Raw genomic sequence first — 19,029 nt, forward strand, 5'->3', positions numbered from 1 at the left:
TTTTATAGCATTGGCATCAGTATTAAAATATTATATTAAAATGCTTACCATTGTTTTGAAACTTGAAATCTCCCACAAACTTAACATACTCATACACAGGCGGCTCCTTAGGGTCAATGTTCCCTCTGGCCAGATGACAGCAAAATTCAATATGTGTCTCACCTGAGAAAATCAGATGGAAGTGTTTTCTGTCAGAGCAGTTTCTTTTTCTTCTTTTAAAGAACATTCTGTGTTTGATTAAAGACACATCTAATTCTAATTCTTTCTGTATTATTTACAACTAAAATTGATGATGAAATTTGAGCTATATATGATAGGATAGGATACATAAAATTAAGAACAAACTAAGTGAAAGATGATGTGCTGAAATAATGATTCATATACTTATCCATTGGTGTCAGAATTATGGAAAATTAGGACTGTTCGGCACAGCAATTAGCAATTTAACAAAATATTATATCTTTTGAAAGTCCTTAAAATGTATTACACCTGTATTATGTAATCTCTTTGTTGTGACTGTCAAATCAACAAGTTATAAGCAAATAACAACAAATAACTATATAATTGTATAACTATATATAACTATATGTATATATGTATGTATGTGTGTGTGTGTGTGGGGTGTGTGTGTGTGTGTGTGGGGGGGGGGGGGGGGGGGTGCCTGGTCTGATCACATATACTGATCAGACCAGGCTAATGGAACAGTCTGGTGTTTGGCCTTTTACACTGAGCCGCCTGCTCTGTCACCTCTTCTCACATAAGCTCAATAGTGGCACGGATTAAGGTCAGCATCTTGAGTCCCAGATACAACATTACTGCACTGGATTACACTGTTAACATAGCGCTGATTTAAAACCTTAAGTATCATACTAAGCTTGTACCCATTATTAGCTAAAAAGGCTAATCATAGATACAGGCTAATGAGAAATCCAATAATCTAGGAGACCTATTTGGTAACTTGGTCTATATATAGCAAACTTCTGTATTCAGTGTGTAAATCTATTACAAAATGAAAAATAAACCGTGCCGTCACCAATCTGGGAAAACCTCATTACATAAATATGTCTAATATGTATGTGAAAATGGACTTTGTTGGTTGAATTCTCAGAAGTATTGGACAGGTAGAGCAATGCTTGTGTAATGTTATAATGATGTAAACAGCACAAAGAGTTACTAGAGGACACTTACTGTCTAGAAAGTCAGCAGCAATGGGGTCAGTCATCAGCATGTGGGATGATAGCAGCTTATAGACCTCCCCATGTTCACGCTCCGGGAGGAAGTTCAAGATATTTTGGTCCACCATATCTGACTGGTGCAACAGACAGGACATGGTCAGTGTTTTGTAGACGTGAAAAGATCATAGCAGACATAATTACATGATGTTAAGAACTACGAGGGCTAATGCACGTCTCAAAATGGGATTTGGGATGGGGTTTTATGATTCAAGATTGTGCAGCAACAATTTAACTATGTAATGGAAGTCTTGTGTTACGTTTCTAACTTACCGGTAAATGGCCAATAAGTGAAGACACACTGTCAGATACATAAATTATGTTTCCATCTGTAGTTAATGCCACCAAGAAACCATCCAGTGCCTGAAATATAAGAATTAAGATTAATCATTTACATTGCACAATCAGGACCAACAATGTAAAGGTCTGCTTATCTGTTCCATTATTGTCAATTATTCAGTTAACTCACCTCCAACATCAGCTGCGTAAACTCTTTGTTACTAAGGAAAGAGGGTTTCCAGTCCTGCTTTACATCACAGGTTTCGTTCTGGGCAGTGATGTCTGAAAATGATAAGTAAAGACCTGCATTTATCTTGTGTTACCAGTATGTTACAATGTGAATATAAAATGACTACCACTCGATTCCAGACATTCACCTAGACCAGGGGCATCAAACTCATTTTCACCGAGGGCCACATCAGCAAAATGGCCACCATCAAGGGCCAGATGTAACTGTGCGGCAGTGTAAATGTCACTAAATGTAACCGAATGTTGACGTAGACTATACTGGCCCTGCCTCATAACACAAAAAACATACAGGTTTTTCTCCTCAAAGCAAGAACTTGTATTCACCTTCAACTTTCTTTCTTCCAACTTCCTTCCATGCCAACAATTTTCCTCTTCATGAACATTTTGTGATGATTATTTGCAAATATTTCTCAGTTCCACTTGCTGGGAAAATCTCATTAGTTTATTGTCAGGGTACACATTAAAGCAGTATAAACTTATTTTAAAATGACAGTCTTGCTTTTTAATCTATCTTCTCGCGGGCCACATAAAATGACGTGGCGGGCCACATTTGGCCCCCGGACCTTGAGTTTGACACATGTGACCTAGACTGATAAATATGTTACATAAACACACATTTCTTACCTTTCTGTTTCTGTAGGAAGTCAATCGTTCTCTGTAAAATGGTGGACTTGTCCATCTTGCGTGGATGGCCCTGACCCTGCAGCATGGTGCATAGTTCCTTGATGAGCATATTGAATTGGTCTCTTCTTTTCTTTTCTGATTTGTTTCGGGATGCCCTTAGGGATAGAACAGATAAAACACATTTAATCCTAAATCAATCATTACATGTAGACTAAATCACAAAACCAAAGTTTACACAGTGGCTTAGCAATGTTCATTTAATCTAATAAAGGCATTAACAACCTACACATTTATGAGATCTGTATATAGTGAACTGTACTTTACAGTGGTGGTACCTTTTTGCCCTGTCCTTCTCATCGTCGTCCATCAAATCTTCCACACAGCTGCTGGTGCTGTAAAATTGTGAACATTTTGTTATTTTTATTTAATAGCTTTAAAGGGAATTTTAAGAGAACTGTTTCTTATGAATCTAGGTCACATTCCTCATTGTTGAGTCAAGTTATGGCTTATGCATTGAGCAGACAGATTAAGAATTGGTTAAGAAATGTTTTAAGCATGCATTTTCTACTTTTTCTGCCTTTCCTCATTGAAGGAGGAGAAGAAATCAAATATGTAATATTCGGTTATGAATGTTAAACACGACATATGCTTTTTTCTGATACTGTGCATTGAAACTATAACATAAGTAGATCATCATTACATTCTGTTTATAGTAAACTACAATATTGGATCTTAATAATTGACTTCCTTTTCAAAACTACAGAGCTCTTCATAGTAGCATTTCATTGTAGCAAGCAGCAGCTTTTTAACCAGACTTTAACAAGAGATTTTTTTAACCTCTTGTTAAACTACATTTATTCTCCTGACAACCAAAGTCACTTTGCATTGCATTATTCATTCACTCTGCATACTGGGTGTGAGCTCCTACAGTAGCCACAGCTGCCCTGGAACTGACAGTCTTGGCAGTTTGTGCCAACTGTCCAATCACAAACACATCACACTAGCTCAGGCCAGTTCAGACCCTCAAACAGGGCATTGCCTCTCCCTTCAAATAGTGGAAACACCCTCAAATTGCACCACCCCATTCTGGTCCCATGCAAAAGGAGCTTATGTCTCTTGGCTGGCCTGAGAATGTCTTGAGGGAAGTCTGGGAGTCCCTGCTTAGATAGCTGCAATAATCCACCCACAGACAAGCAAAAGAAGATGGATAATTGAAACTGTCTATAAATTGACAGTGGGGCAATAGATTACCAGGTACATTTAGAAATCATCTTGGCAAATTGTTTTTCTTGAGCCAAATAAAAAAACAAAAAACATATATTATGGAAAATACACATCCAAAACATAGATTGATGTCTTGAATAGCTCAGCGGTTAGAGCACTTGTCTATCAATCTGAAGGTCTGAAGGTTCCTTGGGCAAGACACTTCACGTGCCTTGGCTCCAGTGTCTATGTACATTTGTGTTTGAGAGTAAATGGGGGACAATGGATGGAAATTATCCCATGGTTACAACTCAGTGTGTTTGCATGCTTGTGTATCACGTTTGTTCATTGACAAGAACTGTAGAAATAAACAAACATATAACACAATATGCAATACTTACTCCCATTCCCTGTGTGTGGATGCACAGGAGCCACTGTAGTCAGCCAGGTTGTCCATGCTCACTCCAGTTCCCAGCCAGGCCCTCTCTGCAGTCTTATCTGGTCCATCCGCGCTGGCTGTGTCCCAAAACTCAACAGCAAAAAACCTACTGTAGATGCACGTCTCTCCACTGCTTAGAGATCACCTGAGAGACAGCAAATCCTGCAACACACAAGAAAAATAATGAGTCATGTTGTCTGTCTTCAATGTCTTGTCTAAAAGACAAGTATTCATAAGTAACCTGATGTAATATGTAACCATTCATTCTTCAGGTTTTGTAAGACCAGTATTTTAACAGTCAAGATGTATTTGCACTGAAGGAGCTCTCCTGACCCAGAAAAATGTCTCAAATAGAAAGCTCTTATGATACACATCATGTAACCTTATTCACCTCCACCTGAATAAAAATTACCTTAGACAACATGCAGCAGCACATTCGAGGTCAAACCTCTCAGAAAACCACAGACGTATTCGCCAAACAAAATAAATAAATAGATGGACAAACTTTTTCACCATACTGTAACTAATGAAAAGATTTTATTCACAGGCCATTGGGTTTGTCTATGTTTGAAGCTGGTGGCCCACCTCATCATACGTCGATATAGTACTGGCCTAGACTAAGTTTAGCAGACATCTGAACACAAAGCTGGAGTAACTTTACATCTGATACTGTAGCACTCTGTGTATTTGTCTTTCAACCTACTAACCCACTGTGTTAACTTTGTCATTACATTGCCTTGGGTTTAGGGCCATACAATAAATTAAGTTTTAATCAACATCGAAATTCAGTAATATGTAGTTGATATTTTTGTTTCTTTTTAAGCGAGAGGTTTACAGCCAATCCTCAGTAAAAGCATGTGGCACGAGCAGAATTCAGACTTTGGAGGATGAAATTTTATATATTTTTTGTGTTAAATGGAAATGATTAAAAGTCTGTATTGTTCAGAAAATGTATTTTGAAAGCCATGTATTTGTTATTATTAATTAAAAAAATAATAAAAAATAAATCTAAAATAGGGATTAATCAATTCTTTTTTTCAGAAACCAAAACATTAGCATAGTAGTGTTTCAGTTAGTGTGGGGATTTTAGAAAAATATGAATATGTATTAATAATATCATTCTGTTTACATTTTAAACACAGGAGCATTTTATACATAATAAGAGGGGTCATTTACTTGTTTACAGAGGGAATTGCCACCATTCAAATTGCGATTTCAATTTGATTGTGATAAAATTTGCAGACCCCCCAAGTCAACAATCACAAACTATGCAGTGTCTACATGGGGGGCTGGGTAAAGAGAAACCGCATCAACCTGCATTCTTTAAATGTATTGAGATTAAAACACACTTAACAAGTTTAACAGCTTAAAAGCACCAGAGTCTGGTTACAAGGGAGCCTCAGGGGACAGTCCTGCTGCAAGTCAAGTTCAGGTTCAAATCAAACTAAGTTCACAACTAATAACTACCTTTATAACTACCACACTATTAAAATTGTTTTATCAATAACAATCTCCATATCAACATTTATCAGAAAAGTTACATAGTTTACCTTTAATATGTTTGAGTATCTTGCATATTTAGTCTGACCCTAGTCTTGAAGGCTCAAAATGCTCCCCCCATACTGACATCATCGAGTGATAATTTATGAAGCTCCTCCACATCTTTAAAGTCCATACAACTTATTAGAATCAGATGTGTTCTTATCATTTGCTAAAATTGCCTCCACTACACACTATATATTGCTTTCAACCTTGGTTTGCACTGCTTTACTCCACAGCAAGGATAAAAATCAAACTGAAAAGTATGTTTAGAGAATAAATTTTGTCTTCTTTTTATAATGAGCTTTGTGTTTTCTTTTAATAAGACAAATATTGCAAAAAGTAAATTAGAACACAAAGGTCTAATTAAGAAGTACTGTGATTAGATAAGCAAATTATATTTTAAATTAGAGAAACACAGTTGTACATTTTAAATATCCATGCACAGTAATATCTGAGAGAAAATATCTGAATTTGAACTGCTGAACTAATATAAGAATCCCATGCATTTTGTGGCTTATAAAGGTTTAAACTTCAGGCTAAACATTTCCCCGCTAAATTGACAAGATGTTTTGTCTATGAACATTCTGCTCCCAAAAAATTGCAATCGCAATGCGGTGTAACTGTGCCACTTCATACTGCAATTTCAATTTGGTTGTAGAATATTGTGCAGCCCCACTCCGCAGTGTGACAAAAGCTGAAGTCCTTGTGCCCTTTGTTCCTCGAGAGAACCTTATCAAGTCATCATATTGTTATTTTTACCATTGATTTGTCCCTAACATTGAGTAAAACAAACCACAGCTATTCAGCCTCAATATTACTACGGTGCAAACACATGTCCAATGTGTTGTCAAACAGAAGCAACATATGGGAATACTGGCATAGGGCCTAATAGTAGACTATATTAAGATACAAACTACTTAAGTTCAGACTAAAGTGCTGATGCTGTAGTAGTGTGTTGATAAGAGCTCTTTGCTTTCTGTTTACTTTTTATTATTTGTGTTCTTTACAATAATACAAAGCTAATGAACTCTATCCATTCTCTTTTTAACTCTAAACAGATATAATACATTTCAACTTTGTGGTCATACTGGTCTCTGAACACTAAATAAGTACATATATTTATTTATATTATAAATAAACACTTTTATATACTATTAGAACTGTGCAGAATTACAGACTGAAAAGCATTTTTCATTGAGCTTGGAAACTCAAAACATACACAAATGAGGACTTTTATGAGAAAAGCAACATTCACCTCCAGAAACCAGACAGCCTAGTCATTTCCAGACAGTTGTTTCCTTTTACAATTTTCCCTCATCCCTGCAGCCTAAATATACTGGGAGTCTCAGCCATTCATCAAGAATAAAGAAATCCATGTGAGGAATGCTGTCATACATAGGCCAAATCTACTGTCACTGTGTAGTTAACAACCAGACAGGTTGAGGATGATCACACTTTTTGGCACAGGCACAGATGAGCCATAGCAGATGTTGTGCATAGCTGCTAAATCAAAATCAGTCATTGGAATCAGTTATTGGGGTGTGGCCAAAACACACAAAGCTGTTAAATGTGACCCATATAAATCGCGTGAGCTACTGTTTCCAGTTGTAAGTGTTCTTAAATATCTGTATTGTGAGGTGGGAGATAAATGGATAATATCAGAATTGTTGTTCAGTTTATTTGCAAAATTTCAATAGTTTATCGTCTATGATTAAAACAATTTAAAATGACAACAAACTGATTAAAAATAAAATGAATAGAAACTCTGACATCATCTTCTAAACCACTTTTACCATACCACATTACCACTAAATGTAATCTTTATTTCAACCAGTCAGCAGTCATTTAATAAATAATAAATAATCTAGTAAGCAATAAGTGCCTTGTAAACTTGTTATCAGTGGAAGTTCAGCAAGCTCAAGTACACAGTGTAACAAGCACACCAATGTGTAGTAGTAGCAGAGACATTGTTTGAGCATTTTTGTTGCTCTTGTGGTGATGGATGTATTGCAAGATTGTCAGACTGGGCCAATAACACATCTCAACAAACTTAAACAGATTTTCAATAAATGTGCAAAATGAATGTAAAATATTGGCATAAAAATATTTTTAAATGTGTTATTACAAAATATAACAGTATAAGCCATATCCCAAAAAGCTGCAGGAAGATATAATAAAAATGCCTCACTCTCTAATTTGAAACAAACAAATTAAGAGCACATTATAACTGAGCACTCCAACCTGCTTCCAGGCCAGCCAGGTCAGCAGTACAGGTAATCACTGTCTTTTTATGCTCTGCTTTAGTAAACTGCACATTGCTTGACAACTGTGTTCACTAGGAGCAAACAATTAATCAAAGATTCTCTCCATTCCTCTTCTACACAGCCAGCAACTATTAAACAATATTTTGGAACTATGAGAATTGATTTTCAACAGTTTTGATGGTTTTGATGAAGTGGGAGAGATTGGCTTGTGATAGACCATTTCTATTGCAATCTGTCCCACTTCATCAAAAAAACAATTCAATGCATGAAACATCTATTTGATTATATGGGTCATTCATTTCAGTGTCCGAGATTTTTTAAAAAAGGTACTGTGTTGTCAATGTCATTGTCATTGTGTTGAATGTATAAGCCCAGAGGTGATAAGGAAACAGGAAGCACTACAGCTAGACAAATGTCCACTATGACAGAAGCAGGGTGGGCACACTCAATGACCCCTTTAAACACCTAAGTGTATGTATGAGCATAGTAATTATGCAACAAACTGGCAACCAGTTTAATATCTGAAAAACATAGGAAAACAAAGAGTGACCCAAAAATCAAAAAGGTGTCATAAGTACATCATATAGGGCATCCTGCAAGACTCTACGTAAACATCACAGAAATAGTGCACCAGGAGCAGGCTGTTATTACTGTTAGGAAAATATGAAAATCTATGTGTAGTGCTAGTCAGAATCTTAACAGCAATGGAAAATAGGTTATTTTTCAGCCTTGTAACCAGGGCACTTGCTGACTGAAAGCTCTAAACGTGTAAGCAACGTTCAAGAGCGTCTGGTAAACCCTAGGACGATATCTCAAATACTCTGCCTTTCGCTCTGGGACATTATTGGGGGGGTACAGTAGAAAATGATTAACTGATTCCACAAGAAGGCTAATCATATCGGCTTGCCTGTGAACTTTGACGGTGAAAATATGGCAAAGGATTGCAACAGTGTGTCCACTTACTCGACAGAAAATGCTTCATAAATCCACACATACCTTGAAAACTGGTCTTCAGCAGCAACGCGCACTTCAGCACTACTTTCCTTTTAATTTCAGTCATTTTTATCAAACTAGCAGCCGTGCGTAAAGTCGCTGGCAATGGACACGTTAAATTGCATAACCACTATTTAAGTTATCTAAGCGCTGCAAATAATCCACCGCTGGAGCTACAATTATCGAGTATGCGCGATAAAATGTCCCATTCGAGGATTTGGTTGCGACTCTTGGTGTCCGTGTGTTTTCCAGGCGCTGTGCTCCACATCCTCCGCTGGCAGAGGCTGTAAACAGCGCTGTGTGGCTGAGGGCTGAAAGTAGGTCAGCTGGGAGAGAGCTCGGGCACAGCATAAGCAGCGGCTCTGAGCACAACTCCGAGCTGGAGTGGCCGTTTGGAGGCTACTGTAATCTTTAACACGTGCTCACTGCAAAACCCTAAACGACTGTAGGAAAGAGACTGTTTATGTATGACTATGGACTGTAAAGGTGATGGATACTCAGCTGTGTCTTCATAGTGTCATAAATCCATGAAACAGGTTTTAATCTACCGGGTTACGTCCACTATTAGACTACACTGAAATAACATGCTGATGAGCTAAACAAAACACAGTCACAGGCATAGCTACAGGATACAAGTGCAGATAATACAAAATGTAGACTAAATAAAATCCACACATATTTTGCAGGCCCTGACACTATTAGGTTATTAACACAAAGCGTCTAAACCATCTGTTGCATTGTGTCAAGTACAAGTTATTTGTTTATTATGGAGAATTAAAAAACATTGACAGGTGCGCTTTCAGTTTTGTTCCATTTTAGGCCTAATGCCTTTATCCACCATCAGTTGAGTAACTGATATAAAGGTTGGCTTACCAAAGGTCACCAATTAGTATGCTGTTTGAAAAATCTGTCATCATACAAAGTGTTGATGTGAACTAATTAGGCCTATGTTAAATGTCTAGACCTAAATAAGGAGTTTGGTATCGAGGCTATGTTTAACCATGGCACAACTATATGGCAGTACTGTTCCAAAAATAAAGCCATGCCAAGATTTTGCATTAATCTTTTGCTAAAAGCATAGACATTCACTCATGTCATTATCTTGTTTCTTTTGTTACAGATGACACTTCAAGCCTCAAGAAAACCAAACACTTCATGCTTTTGTTTTTTGTCTTGAAGTACTTCCTCCTTTACTTCCTATGTTTTGTTTACAACCCACAGATTTGCCTTTTCACCAGCTGAGGTCTCAAATGTGGGTCAGCAGTCAGCATGACTATTGGGTCAAAAGGTCAAATATGAGGCATTTTCCACCATATAAAAATTGCTTATTAGAAGAATAGCCAAAATATTTATAATAGGGTTGAGATTACATTACAACAACTGCGGGTGTGCCTGTTTGACCACGAATCATGTTAATCATGATGACAGATTAAATGATTCCATCGTTAATCCAGTTCTACACAGTCTAATGGACAAGCATGATTTAGCAGGAATAACACACCTTCAATTGTCAGTTATAGATTAAGGCCATATTTGTGTCACTTCAGTATGTGGTATTTAGAAAACTGTTGTCACTATTGCCAATGGTTCTAAAACTATATCAATATCAATGATTAGTGGTGGTGGATTTCTGAAAAAGACTGAATAAAAGTAATATTGAATGGATGTTTGCCTCTGTAACTAATGGGCTAAGAGTGTACTCCTCCCCCTAAGGCCCATAGTAACAGACCTGCCCAGTGTTCGGAAAGCCAAACAGAAACAGAACAAGTTAAATACATGAATTTGATCTTTTTTTTATATAAGGATTTTGACTTTGGTTTAAATTGAGTCCAGATTAAGGGACTGGTTACATTTGAATTTTGTCCTTTATTCCTGCACTAGAAATGTTTTGTTTTTGTTTTTTTTCAATTTGTAGTAATAGTATTACAATGTTATGTCTAACAGGTTACATTTGAACATATTGTTCCATGCCTTACTCTTATGGACACTCTTGACCCAATGTTTTCGCTCCCTAGACACACCCTAATCTCAATTTGTTGTCTTCATCTCTTGCCCTGAACTTTGAATGACATTTCCAAGTGGCTTTAGCGCTGTGTACAATGCTGCTTAGGGCTCTCAGCGCACAGTATATTCACCGTTCCTTTTATTGTGTGCCATTACAATACACTGAGTGGAGAAGGATTACTGATATTGCAAATTGTAGCAACAAAACCCACTTCTCACACACATAAGAGCACAGACAAGAGAGCATGTGCAAGATGGAGTTCTGTATGTTTTTTCAATAACTACTCAATATAACAAAGTATAATACACATCAGTACATAGACTACTAAGATACATTCTAAAATATTAAGATTAGTGCATTTTCAATTCTATTTCAGGAAATGTTGTAAGAAGGAAAGTGATAACATAAATAAATAAAAGGACAAAAATAGGTCAGAAAAACTAAAGTGGCACTGCATGTATTGTAGATCCATAAAGATATAATCAGTGCAACTACCTTTCCTGAAACATTTATTTTCAAGGTTTGGGACTGGCACACAGCTACGTAATCTTCTGACCCAATGGAGTAGATCACATAAACCTTTAAATTATTGTGCTTATTGTACAAAATTGTTGTACATCTAACATACATCTATCATATTGCAATATGCAGCCATTACACTTATAATCATAATAATAATAATAATACATTTTATTTATAGGGGGTGTTTCTGGGCACTCAAGGTCACCTTACAATATAATATAATATACAATTTACAGACAGTTCAAATCAACATTTATGAACATACAGCTAGCAGCATTCAGATAAAAAAAAACACTGAAAAAGGACAGGGCAGTTGTGGATTATAAAGAATATGCCAGTCTGAACAAGTGAGTTTTAAGTTTGGATTTGAAGTGTGAGAGTGTGTCAGTATTGCGGAGGTCAGGGGGGAGAGAGTTCCAGAGCTGGGGAGCAGAGCGGCTGAAGGCCCTGCTCCCCACGGTGACAAGCCGGGCTGAGGGAACAGAGAGATGGAGATATATACCTATATGCGTAACTGCTCAGACCTTTATGGATAAAAGCATTCAACATTCAACACATCATAACAGGAGTAAACCAGACTACAAAATTACAGAACAGACAGACTAGTAAAAAAAAAAAAAAAAAAAACTCACCTAAATCAAGCAATTGTATGTTAATAAACTGCACTGAGTGCAGCTGTGAGTACCAACCTGTCTGCTCTGGGATGGCTCTTTAACTGTAAGGAGAACAATGAAAAGATGAGGGAGGCTTTCATTTATTCAGTTCAGTACAGCCTACTTGCTACTGGGGCACAATTATGAATTAGTGTTTATTTACAAGATGATTTTAATATATTATAAGTGTGCACATGGTTTGGCAGCTAATGGAAGCTAATGAAATTTCCCTCATTATTTCATTTTTACAAGTCGTTGTCTCTGTCCATCGTACAAAGAGTTAGTACAGTAAACGTAGCATTTCTGGAGCCAGAAAGCCATGTCAATATGGCAAAGTGCTTTATACAACAACTTTAAGGAACTATTCTATCCTCAGTAATAAATATTTTGGTGTGGACAGACTTGTTAAGGACTGAATAAATATAGACAGGGTATTAATAATATTCACCTGTTTTAAAGTGATAAGAATGACATCTGTTTGCCAACTGACCATTTTGTTTTTGTAAACAATGTAGCTTACATGATGACAAGATCCACAAGACAATACAGGAAGTAGCATGAGCTTCATATATCCGACAATATGAATAATTGACATGGCTTTGACAATCCACCATATGAGTGTGTATTGCCAGAGCCTGCAGAAAACATTAGCAATTACATCGACAATAAACAGCATTTTAATAGATATATGTGATGAGGAGAACTGTAAATTATGATATGAAGGGTGGATAAAAATATATACTACACATGACCCTTTAGAAAAACAAAATATTAATGAAAGCCTGAAAACTGCAAGAACAGACCAAATCTTAGAGAGCACACCAGCAGCTGTGGGAAATAGCCAACTGAGTCAGGGGCCACTGGTCTGGATGGAAGTCAAGCTGAACAAGTTGTTGCCATGCCAGCGCCCAACAAGTGTGTGCAAGCCTATAAGAATCATACAGATCCTCCACAATTCCCTGCATTATTCAGCATCCGCCTACATAGAGATTAGTTCCGCTCTTTTATGTAGGTCATGCTATTGGATAATGAGATGGCATTTAGGGCCCGTGAGCACTGCAGGGTCAATTATAACTGCTGCGTATTGGTTTTCCTCACATCTTCAACTAACATCCAGGCCTTGAACCTTAGTGGAAATTTGGTAATTCAGTTTTCTTTGTGACGCTAAGCCGCGTTGCGGTTGGTTATGTCTGTGATAGTGTATTGGTGATGTCATGAAGACCCTGGATGCCATTAATTAGACAATGTTGAGCTGGTTCACTGTTCCCATGGTAACAATGAGTCCTTTCCTTCCCACCAATAACATCTAAATGTCCATCAAGGCACATTTTCTTATGCTGTCAGTCTGGACTGGTGGGAGATTTGTCAAACTGCTGTAATTTGTCAATTTGGCCAATGTTAATAGCTCAGAAAAATGTATGCCTTGATTTTTTATTATAAAATCCATCACAGAGGATGAAAGACATGCTTTAGTTTAATGAATTAAACTAGATTTGAGAATTAAAAGTCTAAGAAAGAAACAACTTTAGTGACACAGACATCAGGCAGATCTTCATGATCTGATGCTTCTTTTCATCAACAGATCTTAAAATGATCTGTGTTAAATACACATCCTTCACCTATACTCCAACCTTAACCTGTATTAACACTCAACATTAAATCATGTAATTTATGTAATATTGAAGGATTTACTCATGGATGTAATTTTTGGGTAATAACCGAAAGTACAAGATCGTGGATACAGGCAGTTGAAATGAGTTTCCTCTGCAGAGTGGCTGACCGCTCTCACAGAGAGAGGGTGAGGAGCTCAGTCACACAGGAGGAGATCGGAGTAGAGCCGCTGCTCCTCCACGTCGAGAGGCGACAGCCGAGGTGGCTCAGGCACCTGTTCAGGATGCCTCCCTGGGGAGGTATTTCGGGCATGTCCCATTGGGAGGAGGCTCCGGGGAAAACCCAGGACTATGTCTCATGGCTGGCCTGGGAATGCCTTAGGGTTCCACCAAAGGAGCTGGAGGACGTGTCTGGGGTCTGGGGTGAGGTAAGTCTGGGAGTCCTGACCCCGGATAAGCGGAAGAAAATGGATGGATAAATGGATGTGAGTTTTGGTCCTCAAAAAGCAGAAAGGCACCATGAAATGACTAGATTCCAGTCTTTACAATGTGATGAATACCTGCACATACACTGAAAACAGTGTTTCATTCATAGACTTGAATTTTCCATCTCAATTCAGGGGTCTATCAGTCACAACTAAGAAACTGAAACAAAGAAACACAATTCAACAATTTAAGTTTGCTCAGATAATTTGCTGTTATAGCTGATTAGTCTCCAGCAGTTGAACAATAGTCTAATTAACATTAAACCTGCTTTACAAAATATGAATGTTAAGATCTCTGAGAAAGAAATTATGTAGGCAATGATGATGAAGTGAAAAAGCAATTAGTCCATAACTCAAGTATGCTTTGTGTATAGTTTAGTAAATGTACAATATATCAGCATCTGCCAATAATCTTTTTGCTAGCTTTAGGGATGATTTACCCAAACATGCCTTGTAAGTACACATTAAACTACAGGCCCAGTGCGGGTGGCCGGTCTGCTTCAATGCAACATGAGTCCTGAAACCTAAACATCCTTTCAGCAGGTAGATCTTCCCCCAACTGTTTCTCATAATTATACTCTTTGAACAATCCAAATGAATGACAAAATTATTGCAACAGTCCTGTTATTGTTTGTTGCCAAGGAAAAGTTGCAATTACCCACAGTGATCTGTGAGTATGTGGGTCAGAATTTCAGGGCAAGGCTCAGGTGGAAAGGCCAATACTGCTTTGTTTCACATCTCAAGATCAAGAATAGAGGTTACATCTGCTTACATCCTCAGATTAAAAAAAAAAAAACATAGATGAAGAATAATGTCCAGTGTTTTGATTTATGTAGATGGCACATGTTTAGTTAACCCTAAAGTGCCTCAAACCACATGTACTGTACATTTTGGACTGGATTCAAATATAAACATATTTTAAATGCTAGCATGCAGTCACATCACCTGGGTATTGCCAATACCACAAAGGACCCTATGTGCCTCCCCCACAGTCTGCTGTGCTTCATGGTGGCAAAGACTCCGAGCCAGTGTGCTAAAACAGTGTAAAGCACTGCTCCTCGTTGTTCAATCCTTACATATACCCCTTGAAAAAAAAAAACATTTTCTTAAGAACATTTTGTTAAAAACAAAATAATAAAGCTTTGGTCATTGGGCCAATTCTACCTCACCTCAGTGTCCTTAAGAATGCTATGCTATCAGTATAGCTGTAAAGATGTATGAAGTTCATCAATGACTGCATTCAAAACCACAAGCATTACTCTCATGTGCCAATAATCTGAAATCTCTTTTGCAAATACTTGGTGGAAAATATGACGTTATGTCTCCATTCCTATCTGTTACGGCTTCTTTTTTCCTTTATATGAAACACTGTCTTCCACTGTTACAGAGTTTAATCCCGACAGCAGTGTGCACAGAATGGAAAGCATTAATCTCTCCGGGAGACTACAAGTTCAAAATTAGCTGCAGAGAGACATTTCAACTGACGAAATAGGGCTATTACTTATAACAACAGAAGCAGAGCATTTTATCACTTGTCAGAGTAAAAATTAGCTTACGCATAAACACATAGACGTCTCCCCGGGAAAGTGGGATAATAACATCTACATTTTTAATGGCATAACTTCACATTGTAGAGAATGAAAACATTATTGATGACAACTTCAGTCTTCACACAAACACACAGTATTGCTGCATAGATTAGCATAAATTTTTCTAACAGACAGCTTTAGGCCATAATATCAAGAAATGGGAAGGGTGTAAGAGTCTGTAGTCTAGTCTCTGTATTTTCTTCCTGAAATATCCCTGAGCTAACCATTAAATTGACTCATGCATTTACAGCACAGGTCCTGTCCTCATTCTGAATCACACATCTAGTTTCTGATCTTTTTATTTTATTAACTTTAGAAATATCTGTGGAACCCTTTGTACTAACTATAGATGGCAAACACAGATAATGCATTACTAACAACATATCATACAAGTATGGAGGATCTCTAGTTTAAGGTTTTAAACTAATGACTTTTCTGGTTACATCCCACTCGGAATTAGAAATGACACTGGCTTGTGGCCCCATGGGTGAATTCAACTGTTAAGGAGGATGGTTCTTCAATCGCTTGAATATGTTCCTCTAATTTAAAGCGGACATATTATGCAAATATATGTCTTCTTTGTGCTTTTATTGTCTTTTATAAGCTTTTGACCATGTTATGACAGTGTTTCTACATCATTGGCTGATTCAAAGTTGTATTTCAATTGAATCATGAATGCTGCATGTGAGCATTTGTCCTGCATTTGAGGCTTGAGTGCTGTACTGTTTTCACATACCCCCTATCTCCACCCACTGTTGTTTACTTACTTGCGGTTATTCAAATTCAGACTTTAGGTCATACAAGAAAAGTAAAAAAAAATGTGTTATAATATGTAGTTTTCAGTTAGTTATTATAGTTTAATACTAAATACAAAAAATAGGTTCTCTTTAACAGTTTACAAGGGCAAAACATCATTAAAGCAAATTATATTTCTGGGTCAAAGTGAAAATGTTTGCTTTGCTGACACTGTAGATAAACACTGACCCGCTGAACATCAAAAGCAGTATCTGCAAGCACTCCTTTCATTTAGACTGCACAACATGACTAAGGCATTTCTCATGTTGTATACTTTACACCACAAACTACTGAGCAATGCACATGAAGCCAACTCCCCAAGTCGCATCTAGGTCACACACAGGGGCCGGGCCACACGTATTGTGAAAACATTTATTCCTGCTGTAATACTATTGGACCACACCTAGTCAGAGTTAAGAGCTGAGTGCACAGTTTGCACTGGATAAATGACATAATAATTCACATTCAGAACATATTCAGACACATTATACAACCGTTATGTGTTTTACAGCTTGTACGGAGAAGCTTGAGGAAATTGTGATGTCACCAGGATAGTGTGATTGAGATGCCAATGTAGAGTCTAGAGGCTTTAAAAGGGTCCTCAACGTGTTGAAATACAGATCAAACATAATCTATTTCATGCGGCTAAAGCATAAGACAGCTACACTGACAAGACAAAGTACAAGAAATAGTGCATTGTATAAAAGCGGCTAAATGTCGAAGTCGTGGCCCAGAGGAGCTGAGCCCAAAGCTACAGAGTACAATGACTCTGTGCTTTGGAGCAGGAGATCAGCTACAGCAATGAGAACTATGACGTCTGTAGGGACAGTTATATAACTGCAGCTGAACATTTTGTCTGTCACAGTCAGAGGGTTAAGAGGGCTAATGTGAATATGTAATATTCTATTACATCAAAATGAAGGACTATAATAAAACTCAGAGGTTGACAAATAGTTGAGAAAATGAAGGTCAGTGTTTGAGGGAAGTAGTGAGTTGTGTGTCAATAAGGCAAAGCCAGATAAACCAGTCAAATCAGTGAAGAAACTGATCAGTCCAGAGTAGATCAGAACAACAAGCTCAAAGATTGAATCCCAGACAGAGCAGATGGCTAGACTAACCAACAAGGAAAATACACAACTCACAACTGTACAATTTACACCTCTGTTAAACTATTCCTGATCAACCAATCAGTGTGCTTTTAACAGTATAATGTGCACTCCTTACCTAGAATAGCGATCATGACTAGTAACTAAAGTTAGATTTGGTCTGTGCTTAAAATATGTAAAAGGCTTTGTCAACTTGAAGTGCATACGGCTGATGAAAATAGGCTATCTGAGGGGTATATAGGTAAATGGGATATCTGACAAAAAGATAATACCTCTGACATACAAGGGAACTAGGTCCTAGTAACTTGCGACCTGTGACGTGAGCCAACCTGTTGTCAGATTTCACACCATTTCTGTGTGTTTGACGAGAAACGATGGGCTGAACATTCAACATTCATTCTATGTGGAGCAGCCTCTCTTTTTCCTTAAAGAGACAGAGAGCCACAATACTGCCTTCACCACTGCACAGCCCTGAACCATTTGTGCATGCCCAGTCACACTAAGCAGCTCTAGCAATATTCAGACTAGCGTTCAGTTTAAGCTTGCAGGACATGGCCCAGTAACCTACTTTCCCCACAACATGCGCTGTAACATCAGAGATGGAGCTCTGTGTCATCAGTTAACTAACCTTCAAAGTCCAATTTTAGCTAAAAACACAAAAAATGAATGCACAGCACAAATATAAAAGTTGCCATCTCATTATTTGAGACAGCAAGAATTTTTTCACAACTGGAAAAAGGAGGGACAATGTAAAATAATAAACTATATTTCAACATTTATTTCATTATTTCATTAATATTTTATTATTACATTTATTTGGTAGGGGTGGGACTGTTAAAATATTTTGTATCAGTACAATTTCCAATAACAATGCAGAGTTGCAGTTGCATCTACAGACCTATAACCATAATCCATTGTCATAATTATCATTCAACCATATCAACATTATAATTATCATTTAAAACAACATAGGTATTGCCCAGTGGTACCCGTAGCCCTGTCTTGGTTGTCATTAAATTACCAAACTAATGATAAAATGTCAGTAATACAGACTATGGAGTGTAATGTAAATATTTTAACATATAGGTCCCACTTGCAGCTTCCCAGTGGGTTTCCAGGGCTCCCTAAACAAAAGATCCAAACAGGACAGCTTGAATTATAATACGCATTTGGTAATGATTATGCTAAAATGCTTCTATAAAATATGAATGCTAATAATTTTGTTTCACTAAATAACAATAGCGTAGGTAGGAGAAGGAAGTTGGTGTTGCCAGTGGATCCAAGAGTAAAATTAGGGTGGCTGTGAACTACTGTAAAATCTATTATTAGAATATTGGATTAAGCCTTGTCATATTGTTTTTTTCTCATATTGATCATCATGCTTTTCAATTAAATCAAATTTAAAAAAAAGAATAAAACAGTTTTTTTTTACTGTCATT

General features: G+C 37.3%; 1 protein-coding gene across 8 annotated transcripts in view; it reads right to left on the reverse strand.

The window, feature by feature from the left end:
- Positions 1-19,029, reverse strand: part of npas2 (neuronal PAS domain protein 2) — a 30,477-nt gene that overhangs the window by 10,324 nt on the left and 1,124 nt on the right. For 6 of the 8 annotated variants that reach the window (XM_055226713.1, XM_055226718.1, XM_033978719.2 and 3 more), the window contains exons 1-8: positions 8,829-9,161; positions 3,989-4,188; positions 2,720-2,776; positions 2,385-2,539; positions 1,702-1,793; positions 1,506-1,595; positions 1,189-1,309; positions 49-162 (exon numbers count right to left, since the gene is read on the reverse strand). In XM_055226713.1, the coding sequence (XP_055082688.1) occupies positions 49-162; positions 1,189-1,309; positions 1,506-1,595; positions 1,702-1,793; positions 2,385-2,539; positions 2,720-2,776; positions 3,989-4,044 (685 nt within the window). In that variant the 5' untranslated portion in view covers positions 4,045-4,188; positions 8,829-9,161. Of the gene's footprint in view, positions 1-48; positions 163-1,188; positions 1,310-1,505; positions 1,596-1,701; positions 1,794-2,384; positions 2,540-2,719; positions 2,777-3,988; positions 4,189-8,828; positions 9,162-19,029 lie in introns of those variants that run through there. The other 2 variants (XM_055226715.1, XM_055226712.1) reach the window with 1 other exon arrangement.

Source organism: Periophthalmus magnuspinnatus, chromosome 14 (assembly GCF_009829125.3).
Source record: "Periophthalmus magnuspinnatus isolate fPerMag1 chromosome 14, fPerMag1.2.pri, whole genome shotgun sequence".
NCBI lineage: Eukaryota > Metazoa > Chordata > Actinopteri > Gobiiformes > Gobiidae > Periophthalmus > Periophthalmus magnuspinnatus.